The 22480-nt window shown below is 44.4% G+C and overlaps 1 protein-coding gene across 2 annotated transcripts; it reads left to right on the top strand.

Annotated features, from left to right (window-relative positions):
- Positions 1-1357: 1357 nt before the first annotated feature.
- On the top strand, positions 1358-21823 carry LOC127763805 (disease resistance protein RPP13-like). Of its 2 annotated transcripts, XM_052288602.1 has the most exons (9): positions 1358-1951; positions 4260-6605; positions 9146-9276; positions 9810-10057; positions 18391-18486; positions 18603-18759; positions 20225-20364; positions 20459-20494; positions 20691-21823. In XM_052288602.1, the coding sequence occupies exons 1-9, from the start codon at positions 1443-1445 to the stop codon at positions 21414-21416; spliced, it is 4389 nt and encodes a 1462-aa protein (XP_052144562.1). In that variant the 5' UTR covers positions 1358-1442; the 3' UTR covers positions 21417-21823. The 2 variants fall into 2 exon arrangements, with proteins under 2 accessions (XP_052144562.1, XP_052144570.1); XM_052288610.1 differs by lacking the exons at positions 20225-20364; positions 20459-20494; positions 20691-21823 and adding an exon at positions 19337-20212.
- Positions 21824-22480: the final 657 nt, after the last annotated feature.

The raw sequence follows: 22480 nt of genomic DNA, 5'->3' as shown, positions 1-22480 counted from the left end.
TATTATGAATTTAAAAGAACCACATCATGAAAATAGTATATCAAGCTATTTATCTATGCTCTAAACTATTTTTATGCTCCATGGGAGCTCCAACGCTAAGAGAAAATATGTTTGTTGGTTAGCTACATCATTCTCCTTTTCCAACTTCTCCTTCGTGCGCACACTTTCCGAACTGAGCTAAGTTAAGTGTTTTTTAAAAAAAAATCATGTCGACATATGTTTAACTAATAATATTTAATTAATTATACGTTAGTAGATTATATCGTTTTTCTTACGGAGGAAATGAGCCTAAAACGAACCTTTGAACGTACTATCCAATAAGACTTGAAAAGCCCAATCGAAATTGTATTTGGAGAATGATGTAGGTAACCAACAAACATTTTTTTTTCTTATAATCGAGTTTGATTTTGATCAAAATCAAAATGTTTTATAACCTAAAACAAAGTAAGTATCTTGCAAACTCCGATGTTTGACTACTGACCTCTAGAGATAGTACTACTACTGCTCATCTCAATTATCAGCTGCAAAAATTATCACATTAAGATCCCACGAATGTGATGGGCCATAATGACTTTGTTGTGTAGTAAAGATCGCAAAATGACATGCCTGATAGTATTACTGTACTAGCTCTATTTTCTTCAGATAGTGATAATTGAGCAGATTTTTCAGCGCGTTCGTTTGTTGTATACTTGTTGCCTGATATTTGCAAAGTACTTTGACCGGGTCAGCTTGATCAACGGCTGAGAGTCACCCTGATATTTGAGTCCCGTTCGATCATCCAAGGATTAACAAGATATAGAGTAATTAAATTTTTATTATTAAAAATTTAGAAAATAATATTTTTTGGTTTTTTTATAATAATTTCTATATAAAATGTTTTTACATAAAAAATACCGTTTAGTATACCGAAGAATCCGAGAAAAAAAGAACCAGTTTAGAACGGGAAGTAGGATGTGTTTAGTTCATGCTAAAATTGTAAGTTTGGATGAAATTGGAACGATGTGACGAAAAAAATTATAAGTTTGTGTGTAGGAAAGTTTTGATGTGAGGAAAAGTTGGAAGTTTGAAAAAATGTTTGGAACTAACGCCGTGTGTAGTTCCAAAATAATATTTCAAAATTCCTAACTTTTTCCATCATATAATTTTTCTACACACAAATTTCTAACTTTTTCATCATATTATTTTAATTTTAACCAAACTTTAATTTTAGTATGAACATTTTAGTATGAACTAGACGTAGCCAAACTTGGCCCTAGTAGAAGATGTGGTGGTACTGGCTACGGGTGTGAAGCAGGAGAAGAGCCAAGTTTGACTTTGCTGTTGACTCCACCAACTACTAAAGCGCGCAGTGCTACACTGGGTTGGCGAGCGGGGTGGGCCTGGGCCTCGAGGAAGGAAGCCGACGAGAAGCAAAGCGAGCTGAGGGCTGAGGCTGAGCACGCATGGCGGAGACGGCGATCACGACGGTGCTGGCGAAGGTGGCGGAGCTGGTGGCGTGGGAGGCGGCGGTGCTGCTTGAGGTCGGGGACGACGTCCGCCTCCTCCGCGACAAGCTGGAGTGGCTCCACACCTTCATCCGCGACGCCGACCGCCGCCGCCGCCGCCGCGACGACGAGTTCGTCGCCGTCTGGGTGCGCCAGACCCGCGACGTCGCCTTCGAGGCCGAGGACGCGCTCGACGACTTCCTCCACCGCGCCGCCCGGAGGCACCGCCAGGCCACCCCGCTAGCGGCGATGCTGCTGCCTTCCTGCGCCGCCGCCGCCGCCGCGTGGCCCCCGCGCTGCGCCGGCCAGGTCGCGCTCCGCCACGGCCTCTCCGGCCGCATCCGCCAGATCAGGAAGCGCCTCGACGAGATCTCCGCCAACCGCGCCGTCTACAACATCGAGCACACGCCGTCCCCCGCCTGGGCTACCCACCCCTCCTCCGCCGCCGCCACCGCCCTCGCCGCCTGGTACGCTCCCAAATTCACCCAAATTCGCCTCAAAATTCATCTGCAATGTGTGCTCAATCACCAACTAAAAAGAACACGGAAAAACTTGTGATATGCAATCTGATTCTTGTGAGCCCAATCCGGCCGTTGCGGCAGTCGATGGCGCTCGAAGAATCAACGAGCGGCGGCGGCGGAGGATTTGGCTGGGAATTCGTCGGCCGGTGAGGTCACGGCACTTTGACCGGGTCAGCTTGATCAACGGCTGAGAGTCACCCTCACAGATCGGACGACCAGCGGCGATCCAAAATTTTACGATATTTTTTTCAAATATACCCCTGGTTTGGGTGGGACAACAAATCCGGTAGTGACCTGGACTTTTTTTAAATAAATCCCAGCCTACTGCCTAGTACTACTAGGATGTTTGGTAGCTATCCAGAAATTTTCAAACAACCCCCTGATTTGGACCGTTAGCATTATAGCGATCCGGCGTGTTTACAAAATAGCCCTCCATTGGATTGATGAATCTTCTCCGACGATTCTGACTTCGGTCTCGTACCTGTTCTTGCAATTCCAACCTTTTTTTAGATAATGGATTTTCATTAATCCGGCCTCTATATACACAAAGGATATACAACAGCAATTCCAACCTGACAAGTGACGAGCACGATAGATCGATCGAGCAGTTATGAACTTGTTATATCTTCCAGTATCTTAATGAATCTTGTGCAGTTGTGCTACTCCATGAATCATATGCTCAGGTCAGCTGCAAGCCTGCAAACAGAAATTTTCTTCAGACTTCAGAGCACGCTGCTTGACGCTGTTCAACGTTCCACAGTGAAGCAGTTTTTACAAGTGCCTATGCATGCATCCAACCAGCATACTCAGCACTACTCTACTCATAGTTCATCACTGAAGCAGTAAAGAGTCCATTTCACAGTTCATCTCTGAAGCTGTCATCTGCTGTTGATTAGTATTGGTTCTTGTCTTCACGAGATAGCAGGTTGGCAGTGCCCAGGAGCAGGAGTTAGCCAACATTCTGTTTGCATTGTCTTGTTGCCCACTTACTCATTAATAGGAGCATTCTTTAAAAGGGCATGTAGCTTAGTGGTTGCAGTGACCTGAGTTCACCACAAGGTTCTAAGTTCAAATCTTCATAGAAGCGAATTTCAAATTGGGTTATTTGAGGGCTAAGTTTCCTATCTAATAGGCTAAGTTCCTAAATTAAAATAGCTGTATATATCCGGTTGGATATAGAGGCCGGGTAAAAAAAACCCTTCTCTCTAAAGAAAAGAGCATTCTTTGCTGTTCATCCATGCTCTTGAATACAAGCATTTCTCTCTGTACGCTCCGTGGCCAAGCAGCATGTTGCAGAGTATATGGTGATCGGTAACCAAACAAAAGTTACCTGCCTTTTCCCTTGGCCCAAGACTCTCATATGAACGATCAATAACCAAATAAAAAAAGCTACCTGCTTGATCTTTTTTTCCCCCTTTGCATTGTTGATCCACATCTGAAACTCTTATATGACTGAATTTCGTACTACTTCCTTTCAAAAATGTTTGAATTCCCTACTACTCGCACTGGTAATTTTTGTAAGCAAATTGATTTTATCACAATATAGTAGGTTTTGTTGATGATACAACTTCATCCTCATGACCAAGTTGCTGGTTTGAACATTGAACCTAAAATAATTGTATACGCTTTCCGTCCTAAAATAACTTATTCTAGGATGGGATGATATCCTAACACAACAAATTTGGATTCCAGATTTATCGTAGTCGGATGTGTCACATTTCATCTTATGTTGAATTATGTTGAGACAAATGGAGACCGTGTTTAGTTCACCCCCAACTACCCCAACTTCCAACTTTCCATCACATCACATCCAAAACTTTTCTACACACATAAACTTCTAACTTTTTTACAAACTTCCAACTTTCCTCAAACTTCCAACTTTTTTCAGGAACTAAACATACCCGGAGTATGGGTGTGTTTAGTTCCACGTCAAAATTGAAAGTTTAATTGAAATCGAAACGATGTGACGGAAAAGTTAGAGGTTTGTGTGTGTAGAAAAGTTCGATATGACGTTTTTTGGGTTCAACTTTGCAACTAAACATGGGTTGTATTTAGATCCAAAGTTTGGATCCAAACTTCAGTCCTTTTCCATCACATCAACCTGTCATACACACACAACTTTTCAGTCACATCATCTTCAATTTCAACCAAAATCCAAACTTTACGTTGAACTAAACACAGCCATGGCCTATATCATTATATCTTGTTAGCACCGTAGCACGTTGACTAAAGAGTCGCATGTATTTTGATGCAGGGATGATTTGGAAGAGTATACTGTCGGCTTCGACAAGTACAGCAACATGCTCAAGGAGCAGCTCATCGACGACGCCGTCACCGGCCGCGCCATCGTCTCCATCGTCGGCGAGAGCAGCATCGGCAAGACGACGCTCGGCCGCAAGGTGTACCAGAGCCCCGAGGTTCGCAACCACTTCGAGATACGCACGTGGACGGTGCTCCCGCCCAAGTGCCGCCCGGCCGACGTCCTCCGTGACATCTACAGGCAGGCCAGCTCCCAGCTCCGGCGATCTCCGTCCCAGCAGAGCGCGGACGACGGTTGCGGCGCCGACGCCGCTGTGGCGGCGTGCCGGTCGTCGGGGAAGGACGTCGGTAACCTGCTGTTCCGGAACCTGACCGGCCGGCGTTACATCGTCGTCGTCGACGGCAGCATCGCGGCCTCCGACTGGAACAGCCTGAGAGCGTCGCTCCCCGACGAGGGCAACGGCAGCAGGGTGGTGCTGATCACCGACATGGCCGGGCTGGAGGTGGTCACGTACGCCGCCGGGCCGACGATGAACAGCCCGATCAAGCTGGAACGGCTCAGCCCGGAGAACACGTACGAGGTGTTCCGGCGCCGGGTGTTCGGCCGCGGCGGCGACTGCCCGCGCCAGCACAGGTCGAGGTACTACCAGAAGATCTTCCAGATCACCCGCGGCCTGCCGCTGTCGATTGTCGTCCTCGCCGGCGTGCTGCGGTCCAAGGAGCCCCCGGCGGAGTGGGACGAGGTGATGTCGCAGCTTGCCACGGCGAGGGAGCCGTCGTCGTCGTCGTCCAAGAACGGCAACAGCGGGCGGATCATGTCGCTGGCGTTCGACGACCTGCCGCACCACCTCAAGTCGTGCTTCCTCTACTTCGCGGCGATGCGGGAGAGCGCCACCGTGGACGCGCAGCGGCTGGTGCGGCTGTGGGTGGCCGAAGGGTTCGTGCGGCCGCGGCGGGGGAGCACCATGGAGGAGGTCGGGCAGGGCTACCTCAAGGAGCTCATCTCCCGGTGCATGGTGCAGCTGGTGGACAAGGACGAGTTCGGCGTCGTGCAGACGGTGGTGGTGCACGACCGCCTCCACGCCTTCGCGCAGGACGAGGCGCAGGAGGCCAGCTTCATCGAGAGCCACGACAGCACCGACGTGCTCGCGCCGGCCACCGTGCGCCGCCTCGCCGTCCAGAACTCCTCCGAGAGATACGTCCACCTCAGCAATGCTCTCCCCAAGCTCCGCTCCGTCGTCTGCGACCTCGTCGACGGTCGCAACGGCGGCGGCGGCGGCGGCAAGTGCATCCAGTGCACCGACCTTGGCTTCCTCCACGCGTCCAAGTTCCTCCGTGTCATTGACATCCATGGCCTCGAGCTCAAGAAGCTTCCAAACGAAATCGGCTCGATGATCCACATCAGGTACCTGGGTCTCCAGTGCGGCCAGCTGGAGAAGCTGCCGCCGAGCGTGAGCAACCTCGTCAACCTGCAGTCGCTGATCCTGAAGGGCAGGAACGCCGGCCACGTGCTCGACGTGACCGCCGCGTTCTGGAGGATCACCACGCTGCGGCACGTCGTGGCGCCGTTCGCGCTGCCCAAGGTGCTCGGTGACCTGCACAGCCTCCAGACGCTTCACGGCGTGCAGCATCTGTGCTGGGACACGCGCGGCGGCGGCAACCCGCTGGGGACGTCCACCAACCTCCGGTCGCTGGAGCTCAGCGGGCTGCTCGCCAAGCACGCCGCCGCGCTGACGGCGGCGCTGGAGAGCCTGGACCTGCTGGTGCACCTGATGCTGGACGGCGAGTCGCTGCCGTCGACCGTGTTCACCATCCCGAGCCTACGGCGGCTTCAGAGCCTCAAGCTACGGGGCTCCATGGACTCGCCGGAGGGGCCGGGTGGCGACGACGACGACGACAACGAGTCGGCGGACGTCGGCGTGGTGCGGTACATCCGGCCGAACCTGACACGGCTGTCGATGTGGAGCACGATGGTGGGGCAGAAGTTCGTGGACATGCTGGGGGAGCTCCCGAGCTTGGCGGAGCTGACGCTGATGGTGGCGGCGTTCGACGGCGAGCGGCTGGAGTTCCGGGACGGCGGGTTCCGGAGCCTACAGAAGCTGAAGCTGGGCCTGCCGGAACTGGAGGAGTGGACGGTGAGGGCCGGGGCCATGGCGTCGCTGGCGAGGCTGACGCTGTTCGGGTGCCTCAAGATGCGGATGCTGCCGGAGGCGCTCGCCGGGATACCGGAGCTGGAGGAGGTGGTGCTGTACAGAATGCCGATCATGGTGGAGAGGATCAAGAAGCACGGCGGGGAGGATCACCACAAGGTCAAGCACGTCCCCGTCATCCAGACCATCTGGTAGCTTTGGTTCACCTCTGGACAATTTTGATTTTTGAACGTGCCAATGATCGCAGCTTGCAAGTAGACATGAACAGTGTGGTAGTGCATCAGCATTGTATCGAGTTTAATACTCGTTTGACTTTCTTCTTAGTAAAAGTTCTTTAGGTTTGGCCAATTTTATAAAAAAAAATCAGCAACAACTACAACACTAAATTTGTTTCATTAAATTTAGCATTGGATATATTTTAATAATATATTTGTTTTTATTGAAAATATTAGTATATTTTTCTACGAATCTAAAGAAGTTTAACTAAAAAAAAATCGAACGGCTTATAATATGGAATGGATAGAGTAGTATTGGTAACTATTGTGCTTAGTACTCATAAACTTATCTTAAAAAAAATATAAGAATTAACATTTAGAATAGCTTAGTTATAATGTCGTGTCCATTTTTTTCTTTCTCTCAATTATCTATTAAATACTTCCTTCGGGTTGATAACACTTTGACAACTATTTTCTATATGATTTTATTGATGTGCTTTTTAAGACTAATCTATACGTATTAGTAGATAAATATTTTAGAATTATTTATAGTCAAGGATTTTAAAGTCTGACTTCACCTTGTCCAAAACAATTAACATTATCATCCCAAAGTGAGTATATATTGTTTCGCATATGTATAGTTAGCTCTTACATGAAAGCTAGCGTCATTCTACATATGATTATAATTGTCCTAAAATATAAGCGATTTTGGTTGGATGTACCGAGTGTACACGACAAGCGCTCACAGCCCAAACTTCCCACATTTTCCTTGGTTGGCACTTAGCACCATATGTTTTATTTTTCTTGTGCAAGAACAAAAAATCATGTGGTCCATTTTCATTTGGAACCAAAGTTTTCTATGCAGAATATTTCTATATCAATAGTTTTTATGTATACACTTTCTATGGCAACACCTCATGGGCCAATGGCCATAATGAACGCGTTGACCTAAGTCGCCCATTATCAGACCCACTAGCTCTAAGCATGTAACGAAATTTCAAATGCCTTTTATAGAGCTGAAATTTCAAATCCACCAGGGCAAACTCGTATATATGGGCTGGAAATCCACTAGTAATAGACCACCCCAAGTCCATCGAATTAAACTAATCCGGCCCATAGATAAATCCACGCCCCACCCCCATGTTTCTCCCCCGCTTTGGCGAGGCTGACACGTGGGGACCACCAACCTCCACGACACGTCAGCGGCACATCCGCTGCAGCCTGCAGGCCGCCCACCACCCAAACCCCGCGCCGCGCTGACATGTGGCCCCCCACGCGCGTGCTCCCCCCACCCACGCCCGCTGACATGTGGCCCCCACCGCTCCGCCCCCGCGTGCTCTCGTCATCCATCCGATGCGGTGTGCATCCGCGGCCGGAAGCTGGCAGCCCACCCACACCGAGGTCTCCCATCTCCCCTCTGTCGCCTCGCGTTCACACATCCCCCCTTCTCCTTCTTCCCCCCCTCTCCCAAGCCGCGAAATCCCCTACTAAACCCTAGGATTTTCTCCCCTCCCAATGCTGGAGACGGAGCCGTAGCAAGGTCTGAGATTTCTTCTCTCCCCCCTCGCGTGCTCTCGCCCTCCCCGCGTCGCCCCGTCGCTCGCTGCTGTTGAATTCTCTCTATGTTTTTTTTTTTTTTTGCTGATTTCTCTCTTTGGGCGGTTAACCGTGGGGGGCAGCATGGTTTGTTGCTCGCTCCGTGATGCTGTGCGGGATTTTAGTTTTTTGTTTTTCTGATTCGATTGATGCTGCTGGTGATGGGTGATAACGGAATCCGTCCTGGGTAGCAGGATATTTTCTTCTTTTTTTAGAGCGCCCATCTCTGATTGAAGTGATAGAGAAGAAATTTTTGTACCGTGCCATGTGTAGTGCGGCTTGTTTTCTGTTCTCTTGGTGCAAAGTTGCAAACTTGGTTAGTTGATTTTGGTCGTCAGGCCTGTCCGAGCCTTGGATTAGGTTGTTGGGGGCAGTATTTAATTAAATAGTAGTCACCATGGTTGCAGGCTTGCAGCCTTTTGCTGCTGCTCATCTTCATTTACAGCTAGCGCCTACCTAGTTCTGTGCCATATTTGGGCGCTGCCACTATGACCATGGCAAAAAAAAGATTAGTTTTTTATCGCACCCCTTTTCGAAGGCCTGGGTAGGACTTTCGGTATGTGGGAAATCAATGCTTGGTTTGATGAATCTGCAAATGACTTTGAAGTGGCTCTTTCTGTTTCTTTTTTTTTTTAAAAAACCGTTCTTCTGTAGTTTGTAAGATCTCGAATGCTCTGTAACCACATAATTAAGAACTCAAATATGATACTAGTATGCATTAGATTACTCATCTTAGATGCCTTATTTTCTCGTCAACAAAACTGGATTTTTCTTAGATATTTCTCACTGATCAATTCCATTCTCATTTTATTTGCAACACAGAGATTCAGAGCTAAGTGCCCTGTGGTTCCCAATTACTGTTTCAATCACCCCCTCTTTAAGGGTCACAGTTTTGTCTAATGTATTTATGTGTTTTTCAGGTTTCTTACCTCTGGAATTTGGGGGATTCTCAACGCCCAAGCTAGATTACATAACATGAATGCAGGATTCAGCCCACAGATCTTGGCGCAGAAGCTTTTGAAGCTCAATAATTCACGACAAAGTATAGAGAGTATCCTTCCAGAGTGTGATCCTACAACTTTCTCCATCATTAACTTAGTGACGTCCTCTCTAATGTGGTTTAGTGTAATTGTCGCATAGCTATTGTTCTTCATGGATAAGAGGGTGTCAACTATTTTCCCTATAGTTTCTCTCAGGATAACACACAAACTATCCATCTTCATTTTGACTTGTCAGTTACAATTCAGTGGCTTACATGGCCTGGATGATTAAAATTCATAGCACACATTTTATAGAAAAGGTTAATGCTTTAAAATTTTAATCTTACCACTTCTATAACTATGGCAGTAGACCTTTTGCATCCAGTTGATCACTCATCACACAGTATTATGATCAGTTGATATCATTCTGGTAGTCTAGCAGTCATCCGTTGACCCTTGCTCAAATATGTTCTTCCTAAGAAGTGTGTCCAAACAAAATTTGACAGCTTATTTCTGATTGTTTATTTGATCTTACCTCATGGCTAGTACATTATACTCATTATACTGCTCATTCACATAATGGTGATGCTTAACAAAAGAAAAGCTTTGTCACATTGGTGTGTCTTTCATTATCGACACTGCCGACAAGTTGTTGAAACATGGGAATCTGATTTTCACTCAGCTCCTCGTGAGAGGAGGGTATCTTTGCTGTACCTTGCAAATGATATCGTGCAGAACAGCAAAAAGGACTCTGGTAGATATGTAAATGAGTTCTGGAGGGTCATCCCTGCTGCCTTAAACGATGTGTTTGTCAACGGCGATGATTTTGGAAGGAATGTCGTACAGAGACTGGTATGTCAAGAAAATATTGTTATTGTTTGCATGCATAAAAGCATTTAATTATGTATCAATCCATCCCTGTTATTTCTGATTTTGGCTAATTGTAGCAAATTTGCATATAACTACCTTAGTTTCATGGAAGTAATATTCATTCTTTATGCAATCACTACATATATGGTTGGTACATTACATTGAACTAATACACATTCTGTATGCAATCACTACTTGCTTTAAATTTCGAAACCGTAAAGCCCAGTAGCATGGTTATTGTGGCATCGCTAGTACGACATCATGGAGTCCAGTGGCCACGAGGCTCACCTCGTGTTGGCCATCTAGGCGTGTGCCTTGGAAAATGAGGTGTTCATGACAAGATTTCATTCAGGTGCCTTAACCAGTTGTCAGGGGACATGCAAGGGTAGAGAACAAGGCTAAACTGCTACGTGGGAAGCAGCCAAGAAGGCATGTGGGTCTGGTAGATGAGTAGGTGGATGTGGAGAGGTAGGAAGGAATGGAGCGGTGCTGTTGAGGGGCGGCACCGCAGCTGTTTAGAAAATGAGGATGCAGCACCATGTAGAGCAAAGTAAACAGCCAGATTAAGGGTTGCAACCACAAGTGATAATGAGCCAGGAGAGCCCTTCTGGCCTAGTCACAAACATGCAGGTAGAGGGAGGAGCTAGGATTCCACTAGTGTCGCCTCTTCTTATGCGTGTGAGCGATGCTTAAGCTTGCTTCTCTCCACTCCACGCCGTGCCCACGTGGCCATGTCCTCCTCTCCACATTTCTTACACCGGTCTTCTCTTTGTGTAGTTCCCAATCATTGGGGGCCTCCCCATGATCTCACCACTGCCTCTAAGCTTCTTCCCTCTGTGTATGTATGTTCGTTCTGCTTCTGCCATGTTGTGTGTTCATGAGGGCGTTGTTGCTTACTTCTGCTATGCTTTCTTTGTGCGTACAGTTCACTGTTGATGTATTAAATTTGCTTCTGCTCAACTCCTGTTCTCTAATATTCCTATTGCATTATACATGCCTATCGTCTGTTCTACTACATTGTATTTCTTGTCTTCTAGTTTGCTGCACTAGTCAACCCTTTTAGTTGGCCATATATCGCCTTGAGGACACCATGGTGCCCACCTAAATGCCACATGGCATCCTGGGCCTCCTAGCGGCATTGTGAGAACCTTGCTTAGGAGAAGTGAAATGGTGAGGTATTTTGAAGGGCTTGCATTTGGTTTCAGATCTACAGTTGGAAAAGTTCTCAGGTTGGGCTAAGTTAGCATAGGATTTGTTACCTATTTTTTCGAAAGTAAGATTTAAGTTGCCTATTTAATAGTGTTCGTCTTGCTACTTTACTAATATGCCTAGTTAATATGTAATTTCATCAGCACTTTCTCTATTTCTTAATGCCATGTTATATTGGTCTTACTATTACATAAGAGACTTTGTACTAGGGAGGAATCTTGTGTGCGCATGACTAATAAAAGCCTTAGATAAAGTTTCTTATATGCCATTGATATGCCATTGAAAAATGTATTACCTTCTTCTGTCAAAAAATGTGTTTCAATGCTATAAAGTTTAGGGGAAGTTTGGTTCATAGTATAGGTGGCATGTCAAATTAGGAAAATACCGCAAAAAATTTCCCACTTTGTTGAATACCATAGGATCACACCAATTTCTTTGGAAATTGCCCCTCCAGTCAAGTAGTGTTTGACCCTATGCCATTGGTCAATTATTCCCTGATTCCTTCATCCCAATCTTTAAATCCCTCGACTTGACCCGTCTTCTGGAGGCGGCAACACTGGCAAGCACAGGGACACATCGGGGGAGCACGCCCACGGTGATATGATGATGGAGGTGGTCTGGCTAAAGAGCAACGCGCCATCGGCTAAAGAGCAACGCACCATCAAAGACAGAGCAGGCCCAACCAATGCTTGCTTTCCTTCTCGAATATGACAGTGTTTTCAGCGCCTCCTTGGCGGGATGATTTCAAGGGAGCAATTGTGGCCGCTGCCTTCGACGTGGGGGTTCGCGGATGTCGTGTTGGCAGAGGGCAACAAGAAGCGTGCGAAGGTGCTGCTCGATGGCAACATGCAAGGCTATAACTACGCAATGGTATGTTCTTCGAGGACGACAACACCATTGCAGCTAACTTCTTCGATTTTGTTTTTCTCCTTGGCTACATGTATGCATAATCATGATTGCAAATGTGTGAACAAACCCCCAAAAGAAAGCAAGGTAGGGTATTGAAATTAAAGTGGGAATTGGTCCTTTCATCACTTGGATTAGAGATGGCAGTGGGTTCGGTCGGGCTTGAGCGGATGTGCTCGTGCCTGAAACATTGCCCGAAACCTTTGACGAGTAAAATATAGAACCCATGCCTGTTGGGTATCCAAAAGCCAAAGGTACCCATGGGTTTTGCTACATCTAGACATAATCCTCTTTCAACCTCTAATAATCTCAATCTCAATCAAGATTTGGACATGCATATTGTAAAAAGACGACTGACGTAATTAAGATTTGGACAATCAAGGAATAAATGAATTCCTAGTTGCATTTCAACAAACATGTAACGCGCAAAGAACAAATGCTATAGCTATGGTAGTAGGCGAGAAACAAATTGACAAACATCCAAAGAAGAAAAGATGGATTAAAGCATCTTGTGCTCTTCCATGACTGTCGTTGCCGTAGAACTGTCACTTGCTCGCTTGCGCCCTTGCAACGCCATTGACCTACGGTCGTTGCGAAGCCGTCCGCCTAAGCCTAGTTGTGGTGCCCCACTCACCCGCCTGCGCCTGTGCCTTGGTGTCTATTTGTAGTCTTAACAGGGGATTGTGGATAGAGCATTCCTTTTAGAGAAGGTATACATATGCTCGTGATGTTCTTAAATGGGCTGAAAGTTTAGTAGTGGGCTAGGCCAAAATCACACCAACATGTCTACTCGAGTTGGGAATGGGTTACCCATGGGCACATAATAAGACCTGGATTATGCCCACTAAAAAGTCAGTTACTGGGCGAGCATAGGCATAATATCTAACCCATGCCCATACTTGGATTGGTTGACAATTCAACAAGGGTTAATTGGTTCCATGCCATTATAACTTTCACGCTTTTGAAATATACCACTATTATTCATCTATCTGTAGTCACGCCATTAAAATTTTACAGGTATTTGATATATGCCACTACTTACCCCTTGAACACATTCTTTTAAATTTTTGGACCAAATTATCCCTGTCTTCTCCCTTATCCCCTCTCCTCTCTCGTGTTCTTCTCTCCTTTGCCAGATCCGATTGAGCCCTCAAGTCTGGACGGGCAAAGCAGTCAATGGCGGCGTCCTCAAGTCCGACACAATTGAGGTGGATGCGCCTGGGTTTAGCCGCATCAGCAACCGAAGCAGCTATAGGAAGTGCAGCCGTCAGCACAGACATTGCCGGCGATGGGCGAAGAAAAATAACTGTGGACAATTAATTAATCAGCTAATTTCATCGGTTAATGCATCTTTGGGAGCAACCACGACACCCTGTTCCTTGCAATAGTCAAGTTTACAACCGATCTGTATGTAAAGTAGTGGAGTTATGGAGTTATCGTACATATGCACGGTAGTTAATTGGCCAAGAAACAAGGTCAGCAGGAGGAGGGTGAGGGGTGAGGAGCTTGGACTCGAACCGCCGGGGGGTGCGTCATCCCGACGAGGCGCAGTAGAACAAAGTGCCGATGTAGGACATGCAGCATGTAGCACAGAAGAGGAAGGAGGACTAGAGGAGGAAGACGAGGGCAAACTGGTCCAAATTATGTTACGAATACACCCAAAGGGCAAATAGTGGCATATATCTAATAAATAAAAAATTACAATGGCATGATTATAAATAGATAAAATAGTAATGGTATTTTTCAAAACATGTAAATTTATAATGGTATAGATCCATTTAACCCATTCAAGTAAGGGTGAAATTTGTGACGGCAGTGTGTTTTTCAAAGAATTTGTTGCACCTTGTATTTAGTGAAGTGGGAATTTTTTGTAACATTTTTCAAATTTGACATCACATATTTGCTATGAACCAAAACCTCCCTCAAGTTTTACCTAACATCATGTCAATGGAAGCCTTTTCCGTTCTTCCTACTACCTAATTCCATCATCATGATAGCCACTATGCACTTGATATTCGAACAATGAGTGCTTTGTACCTACCTCCCGTGCAAACCCTACCCATTATATCGGATCTACTGCCTACCATGGACTCCGATGCTTGTAGTGGCGGGGTCATAATCATCAACCTGTTGTATTGGATATCTACTATCATAAGATTGAACTCATCACCCTCAACGCTAGGTCCCATGCACATGTCTTGGTTAAGAATAATGGAGAGTTTTTGGTCGTCGATGTTGTAGGTTTGGCATCAGATAAGATAGTCTAGGCGATGGCCATGTGTTGGTGGAGTGGTTAAATTAGTAGTTTGGTCTTGCTCTTGGAAGGATAGGGAGTCATTAGCCCGTGGGAAGTAGATGGGGATGGCTAAATCAATCTAACAAGGGATTGCTTGTGGTGAACATGAAAGTAATTGTAATTGTCATTTCTTAGCCAAATTCGTCCACCATTTTCTAGCACCATCTCTTTCTTCTAGGTCATTTTCCTTACCTCTAGCTTACGAACCATCATGCACATCTCCGTTGCACTTGTCGCCCTCCTTGGACCTCTACCAAGCGGTAGTCCTAGAAGCACTTGATTGTTTGCCACTAGCTCGCTGCATCCTATGTATCATGATGGTGATTGATAGTGGGCAATAAGAAGATGGCAAAGCTATGGCAAGAAGAGGTGAACCTGGGAGATGAGAGAACAACATAGCAATTTTGTCTTTGTGCATATATACCACTTAAAGATAAGAGGCTAGTAGAAGTGTGAAAGGCCAACAAATTGCTACCTACTGTTGTAGGGAGGAGCAATTTTTTAATGCATATTCCATATGAGGATGCAACTCTTCGAGGCATATAATTTGTCAACAACCTAGGGTTATTTTCCCTTAATTCTATGTCTAATCTAACCCAAAGGATGGAGGTTCTTGAAGTCAATGACAATGTGGATGCACTCGAACCCTAGAGGATTTAATGAGCGATGAATTGTTGATACAACTAAACAAAACTTGAATGATGATGTTAGGCCTTATTTCGGAGACGAGATTGTTTTGTCATCATCCATTGTATGATGAAACAATCACCCATGACATGATTTGTTTGCCGTTGTTGGAAGATCTCTTTACCCACATTCGACGGTAAATAAGATCTATTGCGATGGCTGAAGCGCAACACAGCTTTGAAAGAAATGATCTAGCTTGATATATTACCAAAAATGGTTCTGCTTAGTTGTGATATGATGAAGCCATGAGCCCATGAAGCGCAAAATATTCCAATGAATGAAGTGTTGTCATTGGTGTACACCTGCACCTTTGCTATAAAGAGTTTGTCTAAGGGTGCGCCAAGAAATGTGATTCTTTGTTTTGTTGTGTTACATCTTTATAAAACTATAATGTGTCTCCCACGCATGTCTCCATAGCAGAACGTGCTTTGAGTGCTAGTTTGGTGTTCTTCAGTTTATTCTTTTTTGAAGAAACATTGCCCTTCCCATAACCAGGAGATTTCTTTGCTACATTAATAGGGGTGGGGTTCCACATGTGAAAGTACTCTAACCCTAGGAACGAGGGATGACACCCAAAAATATCAAAATGAAGTAATATGTCCTATCCATAACACATGATTGTCTTCATTTCTTCCAAAAATGTCAAAATAGTTAGGTTTTTTTGGCCTTTAACTTTTTATTATTTTTTCTAAGTAATGTTGTAAGCATAGTATGAAAAACCGGACCGGCGAATGACCCGGTTGACTCCTTGGATCATCGGTCTATCAGTCGGACTGGTGGACCAGCAGTTGAACCGCGGTTTATTATGTATATGTATATTGTTTGTTTGCATTATACAATAATTGCTTTGATGGTGGGTAGGTTACTGCAACTGACTTCTAGTGCGGAGACCAAAGGTCGAATCCCCGCGGTAGCGCCTTTTCCTTCAATTTTTGCTAGAAGAACAAGATTTAACATGTTCAGCGGAGACCAAAGGTTGAATCCCAGCGATAGCACCTTTTCCTTCAAGTTTTGCTAGAAGAACAAGATTTAACATGTTCAGTCTAAAAACATGCCAGTTCTACCGTGGCGGGCTCTAGTTTCCTTTTTTTTACGGTTGAACCACCGACCTTGTTAGGTTTTTTTTCACTATGGTTGTAAGAGGAAATTAACAGTTTAGCCTCCCTTTCCATCATCAAATCTCTTGTTTTGCCATCATCATATCCCTCATCTAGCTAGAGCCTAGTTGTGGGTGGTTTCCTGGGTAGCCTCATTCACACCGACTGTTGAGGTGCCAACTTCTCATATCATCGAAGTTGGGGGTAGAGGTGGCGAGGTAAGCTACGGCGACAATGTGTGTGATGACGACAGAGGATGTATGGGAGGGAGGCGAGGAGCTAGAGTGAGGTGAGGCGATGACAGGACTGAAGGTAAGGTTTTGCCTCCTTCACCTTCACCTCGACCTATAATAGACTCCCTACTGCCACCCTCCTTGGATTCTCTCATCAAGCTCCCTCCTTGCCCATCTTTGACGCGCATGGTATTGGTGATCATGCACAACCATGCTGGTGGGAAACCACAAAGTATCCGCTCCCTTGGTAGGCGTTAGTGTCAATGATGAAAGGGGATTAGGCCTTTTGGGTCTTCTGGTGGAGTATATTATGTGAAGGCTAACGATTTGGTGCTTTTGAAAGAAATCAACAAACACTAATATGGATGTGAGGTTAGAATTTTTTGTGTTCGAGCTAGCAAGGGACCCTAGATGGAATATCTAATTTTATTGTGGATGTAATTTTCCTTTTTTGCTGCATAGATGCCTAAAAATCAACAATTAATATCATGATGGACAACGAGCACAACTGCCCTAGTGCAAAGCATTTGTCACTATGAATACCATGATGGATCTTCTATTGGGTAATGACAAGTTTTCCTTAATATCCTTATATGCTTCGAGAAAAAAAAATCAACAATTAATAGAAGAGTCAGATTATGGTACAAACTAAGAGTTTCTTAGTGAATTGCGATCTGCATTAGGGATCACTTGCCATGCCAAGATGGCAATGCCTTTTTTGACCGTAAACTGAGGTTCTAGCTGCTTATGCATTTTCAAGCTTGTGACATGCAATGCCTTGCTATTTTGCGTTGGTAGTTTTTTAGTGATGAGGTTATCTCCTTGGATAGTTTTGACGTGGCACCGTTGTCTGTTGGCTTTGATCCCTTGCATGCACTCATGGGAATTGTGTAGCCTTACCATATATTGTTGTATGTTGATTTGATATGCTTTAATAACCAGTAGTTCACCTGGCATAGGGACATAATTGCTCACTCTATGTGGTATGAGCTATGGCAGCTGAAGTCCCCTCATAGTTAGGACATCCATCCTGAAGCCATACTTCCTATTGATCATAAGGGACCATCGGATCTACTCGGCACAAAAGGATGGAATTAATACTAATAAATTATTACATGTGATGCTCAAGCTATTGAGCTCTACATTAAAAACACCAAATTAATCTTGTGAATTTTGAATGTTGCATATGAGTGAGAGTACAGAGGCAGTGGTAATAGAATTATTTCTAATTCCTGTTGTATGGTTGGCAATAAAGCTTTTCGCAAATAGTGGGATTGGACATATATTGAGTGGCTGAGGTAAGTCAGGATGGGGATGCTTGATTCTTAGATGAATAATGTAGTATCTCACACATTTCAAAATCTGAATGTACAGGTCTACAGTTCACAATCATTTTAAAGTTTGAAAACTATTTCCAAAAACTTCAGAACTGAATATATGGAACCATCAGAAGTTCAAAATTTCAAAGTCCAGTTTATTATATTTGAAATTTGAAACTCATTATTTGAATTGTGTGTCATGCACATTCTGGTTTCGCTAATGAGGCGTAGGAAATTCTTGGTACCGGAATCTCCCAATCCAAAAAGAAAGAACAGTACGACATATGTGTATTTTGTGGTTGGCTATTCCCTTTTTTTTTTTGGGTTCTGTACAGTGTAAATATGCAAATTCGATTGAAAATTTTCAGATTTGCATAATTTTGTGTATTGCACATTTCTTTGTTATTATTTTAACAGCACAATGTGCACTTTTCACATATTGGGGCATGTGAATGCCTAGGCACCAAAACCATTTAACTCAGTCCTGTAAACATATTTATTTTGCATTCATGTCTCATTTTGCAGGCACATATAACTGTTTGATCTCATTCTCTCTAAAATATTTCAGGTTGACATATGGGAAGAACGTAACATATTTGGATCCCATGGGCAAAGTCTCAAGGAAGACTATTCTAGAAGGTTCAAGGAGTTCAAATCCAAGTCGGTAAGTAGTCTTTACTTTAAATACTTTTAATACTCATATAATCTTTTATTATTTTCATTCATGTATGCATTTGGTGACTCTTTACAACTCTGTATGTTTGTTTCACATAATTACAGAGAAATTCTAGTGGGGAGCTGCTGGAAAAGGTTATCTCTTGCTACAAGCATATGTTGAATGCTCATGTAGACGACGATACTCTCATGCGGAAATGTCAAAATGCTCTTAGCTTTGTTGACAATCTCAGCAACGAATATGAGAACAACTCTATTTTAGGTGAGGATATCTTCACAAGACGTTTTTGTATTATCCCATTCAGTATATCAGTTCTGATGCACTGCAGGTATTATTATTTATTTGGGGTTTTTTCTTGTATTTTTCAAATTCACGGTATGCATGGAACTGCCCTACCACCTAACATACCCAACCTTGCCCATTACTATTGGGATTGAGTGGTAGGTTTATTTGTAGGTTGTAGCAAAAGCTAATGACGGGACCTCTTATGTTTCTCCCCTCTCTTTAGACCTCTTCTCTGATAGTTGTGTCACTGACACTTTTCCATAGTTGTGTCACCGACACTTTTCCAGCAGCCTTGACACCTCTTTCAACAAAAACTTCCCTGGTGTGGTGGGAATGCTGATAAGACATCACTATTTTTTTCTTGTATTTTTCAAATTCACTGTATGCATGAAACTGCCCTACCACCTAACATACGCAACCTTGTCCGTTACTATTGGGATTGAGTGGTAGGTTCATTTGTTGGTTGTAGCAAAAGCTAATGATGAAACCTCTTGTGTTTCTCCCCTCTCTTGAGACCTCTTCTCTGATAGTTGTGTCACTGACACTTTTGCAGAAGCCTTGACACTTCTTTCAGCAAAAACTTCCCTGGTGTGGTGGGAACGTCGATAAGACATCTTTCTTGTATTTTTCAAATTTACGGTATGCATGAAACTGCCCTACCACCTAACATACCCAACTTTGCCCGTTACTATTGGGATTGAGTGGTAGGTTCATTTGTTGGTTGTAGCAAAAGCTAATGATGAAACCTCTTATGTTTCTCCCCTCTCTTTAGACCTCTTCTCTGATAGTTATGTCACTGACACTTTTCCAGCAGCCTTGACACTTCTTTCAGCAAAAACTTCCCTGGTGTGGTGGGAATGTCGATAAAACATCACCATTTTTTTAAAAAAATTGTTTGGCCACAATTAAGTCATGTTGCTGGTGGAAGTGTCCATAAACAGCTCAAAACTTAGAGCTTCGTGACTGATGGACAAAAGCGTATCTCTTAGCATCGAAATATCTTATGTAGAGCACTATGATATGGGAATACAAATAGAACAAGGCTCCTGAAACTTTATGGATGGGCTTTTCCTGAACCATTCAACCTGCTTCAGGATATATTATTAAGCATATAGGTATCAGTGAGTTAGTTTTGCATTGAATCCTTGAAAAGAAGTGTGAAGGACGTGCTCACAAAACACAACTATTTGTTTTGACAATATTAGGATATGGAATGATTCATACGGTCCATAGCGAGCTAGTAACTGTAAATATGTAGAAGCCTGCCAACTGAAACAAGCCCAGCTTTGTACATTTGTACACCCTATACAAGTTGTTACTCCATTATAAGTCTGGATGTCAAATGTGTGTGTGTGTGTGTGTGTGTGTGTTTGTGTGTTTGTGTTTGTTTGGACCATTGCCTTTTATTGTAGCTTACTCATGTCCTCTTGCATATTGGCAGACTGTAGTAATGGATCTGGCTTTGTGGAGGAGCTGCAAGAACAACATAACATCCTGAGAGACTCCATTGAACAATTCAAAACATCAGAATTACTCAGAGGCAATCTTATTTCTTGCTTAAAGGAAGCACTCCATGAACAGGTGTGTAAATATAATAAATAACTATATGTGGTGATCTACTTGATTTTGATTGAGAAGGATTGTTGAACGCTCATAATGTTTCATCTGCTTTCAGGAGTTCAAAATGGAACGGGCCAGAAGCCAGATTAAGGTATTTTCCTACATTAAGCAACGCCTTTTCCCCATTAAATAAATTGGCTCTGTGGGTCTTAAGCACTCTGCATTTTATGAACAAAGTGTACTTATTGGTTTTGATCTTTTTATAAGCTGGAAAGGGCTACTAGGATGGGCAGTTTGCTGCTATCTGTTCCTTAATACTGTACTAATGTCTTCCCACTATTTATCAGGAAGTTCAATCCCGATACAAGAAAGCTGATGACCTCTGCCAGAAGCTTGGAATACATGTAGAAAGGCAGGAACAACCGAACCATGGGCCTAAGAACTCAGGTTCTGAAATGCATGGTAGCTTTGGCCCAGATTCAGCTAATGCCAGTTCTTTTGAGAAGGGACAATCAAGTGCGGTGATGTATTCCCAGGAGAACGGCGGTGAGCATGAGATCCCCAATGGCGTTTTCTCTTCACGGGCCACCAAGGATAACATTGAGCAGAAACTAGAAGAGCACTCTACGAATAAGAGACAGAAACTACAGAATGATGTGTATGTTTCACGGCCTCAATCGCCACCTCCGCCACTGCCATCTGATGCATTTGAACAGCCGCCGCCACCACCTGAGCATCCCCCGCCACCAGAGTCTACATCGCCCCCTCCACCGCCAACTTCTGATCCACCTCCAGTCCCCCCGCCACCACCGACAACAGGTTCATTCATGCCAATTCCTTCTGCTCCGTTTGCGGGACTGCCAGTACCTGCCGGCCCTATGGCAGCAGTACCCTACAACTCTTACCCAGTATTTCCTCCTATGAACTATCCCATGGTCAACATCCCACCTCCCTTCCCTAGTGCTCCAAATACCCCCCCTGGTTTCCAAGGTTTGGCTGGTCCCTTCTATGGCCCTCCTTACCCTGCACCACCACCGCCACCGCCACCGCCACCACCGATGAACAGGAAATAGACTAGTTTCTTGCCTGCAGATTAGTACTGCCAGCCAGCTTTGGAGGATAGCCATAGACTTTGCTTCACTGAAGAATATGATCGTGATGATTCATCGCCATGTGTTGTGGAGCTTGGAATATACTATTCCTAGTGTTGTACATTAGTCAGTTGGCCAGATAGTAGCGGATTTAACAGTTAATTAGCATTAGTTGTTCAGGTCATGGTCATGAAGCAAAAAGGAAAACCATGTGTGACTGCTAGAAAGAAATTCTGGAGTTATGAGTTATGACAGCTGAAGGCAAATGCCATAGCATGACATCTTTTGTTACTCTTCTTTTTCTTCCTTAGAAAATGTTTGTCACATTTTGCTTGTGTTGTTTACTAGATTATTATGTCCATAGTTGTTGCAATGTTGAGAGCAGGTAATTCTGTTGTTTTGGTATGAGATGCAAATTTTAATCCTCTCATTTTCTGGCAAGCATTGCATAGTGGCCACTTGCCACTTTCTTGGTGCCTTTCTATGATATGCTTCTCTAATTCGTCCATGTATAATGCCTTTTCAACTTCACTGCTTGATTTGGAGGCTGGAAAAACTTTTTGAGTTTCAGCTGATAACCTTTTCTAATCTGCTTAGATTCTTGATGGTGGTTGCTACATGTACAATACCAGCCAGACATGTGTGCTTGTTGTCTGCCTTTGATATTGGTTGGCTTCATTTTGAGTGAAGCAAAGCAGCAATAATGCACACACACATTCATAGTAAAAGCCTTTGTGGGACATACACATTCACAAGTCTTTTGTGGGACCCACACGCCTTGCGAGTGCGCCCGAGACGGTTGACTTGTGATAACGCTGACAGTTTTTGGGTGTACTGTACTCACTGCCTAAATAATGCAGCGCAGGCACAAAGTCTCTGCAAAAATTTTCCATGCCCAACAAATTTGTCTGAAAATTGCTTGTGTTTATGAAACATAAAGTGTAGTAGCTGTCATACCCTGCATTTTGTCCACAAAAATATTTATTTTTCAGAGGGAAATTTATTGGGTTTCACACTGTAGGATCATGGCAGCATGGGCCTCATAT

The sequence above is a fragment of the Oryza glaberrima genome, chromosome 1 (genome assembly GCF_000147395.1).
Source record: "Oryza glaberrima chromosome 1, OglaRS2, whole genome shotgun sequence".
In the NCBI taxonomy this organism is placed as follows: Eukaryota; Viridiplantae; Streptophyta; class Magnoliopsida; order Poales; family Poaceae; genus Oryza; species Oryza glaberrima.
This window is presented reverse-complemented; position numbering and strand designations above follow the sequence as displayed.

Bases quoted from the DNA above. Each gene is read 5' to 3' on its own strand.
- LOC127763805 (XM_052288602.1), top strand. From the start codon at position 1,443: ATGGCGGAGACGGCGATCACGACGGTGCTGGCGAAGGTGGCGGAGCTG. The intron at 18,487-18,602 runs GTAAGTAGTCTT...ACATAATTACAG, and splicing joins AGGAGTTCAAATCCAAGTCG to AGAAATTCTAGTGGGGAGCT. The intron at 20,495-20,690 runs GTATTTTCCTAC...ACTATTTATCAG, and splicing joins GGGCCAGAAGCCAGATTAAG to GAAGTTCAATCCCGATACAA.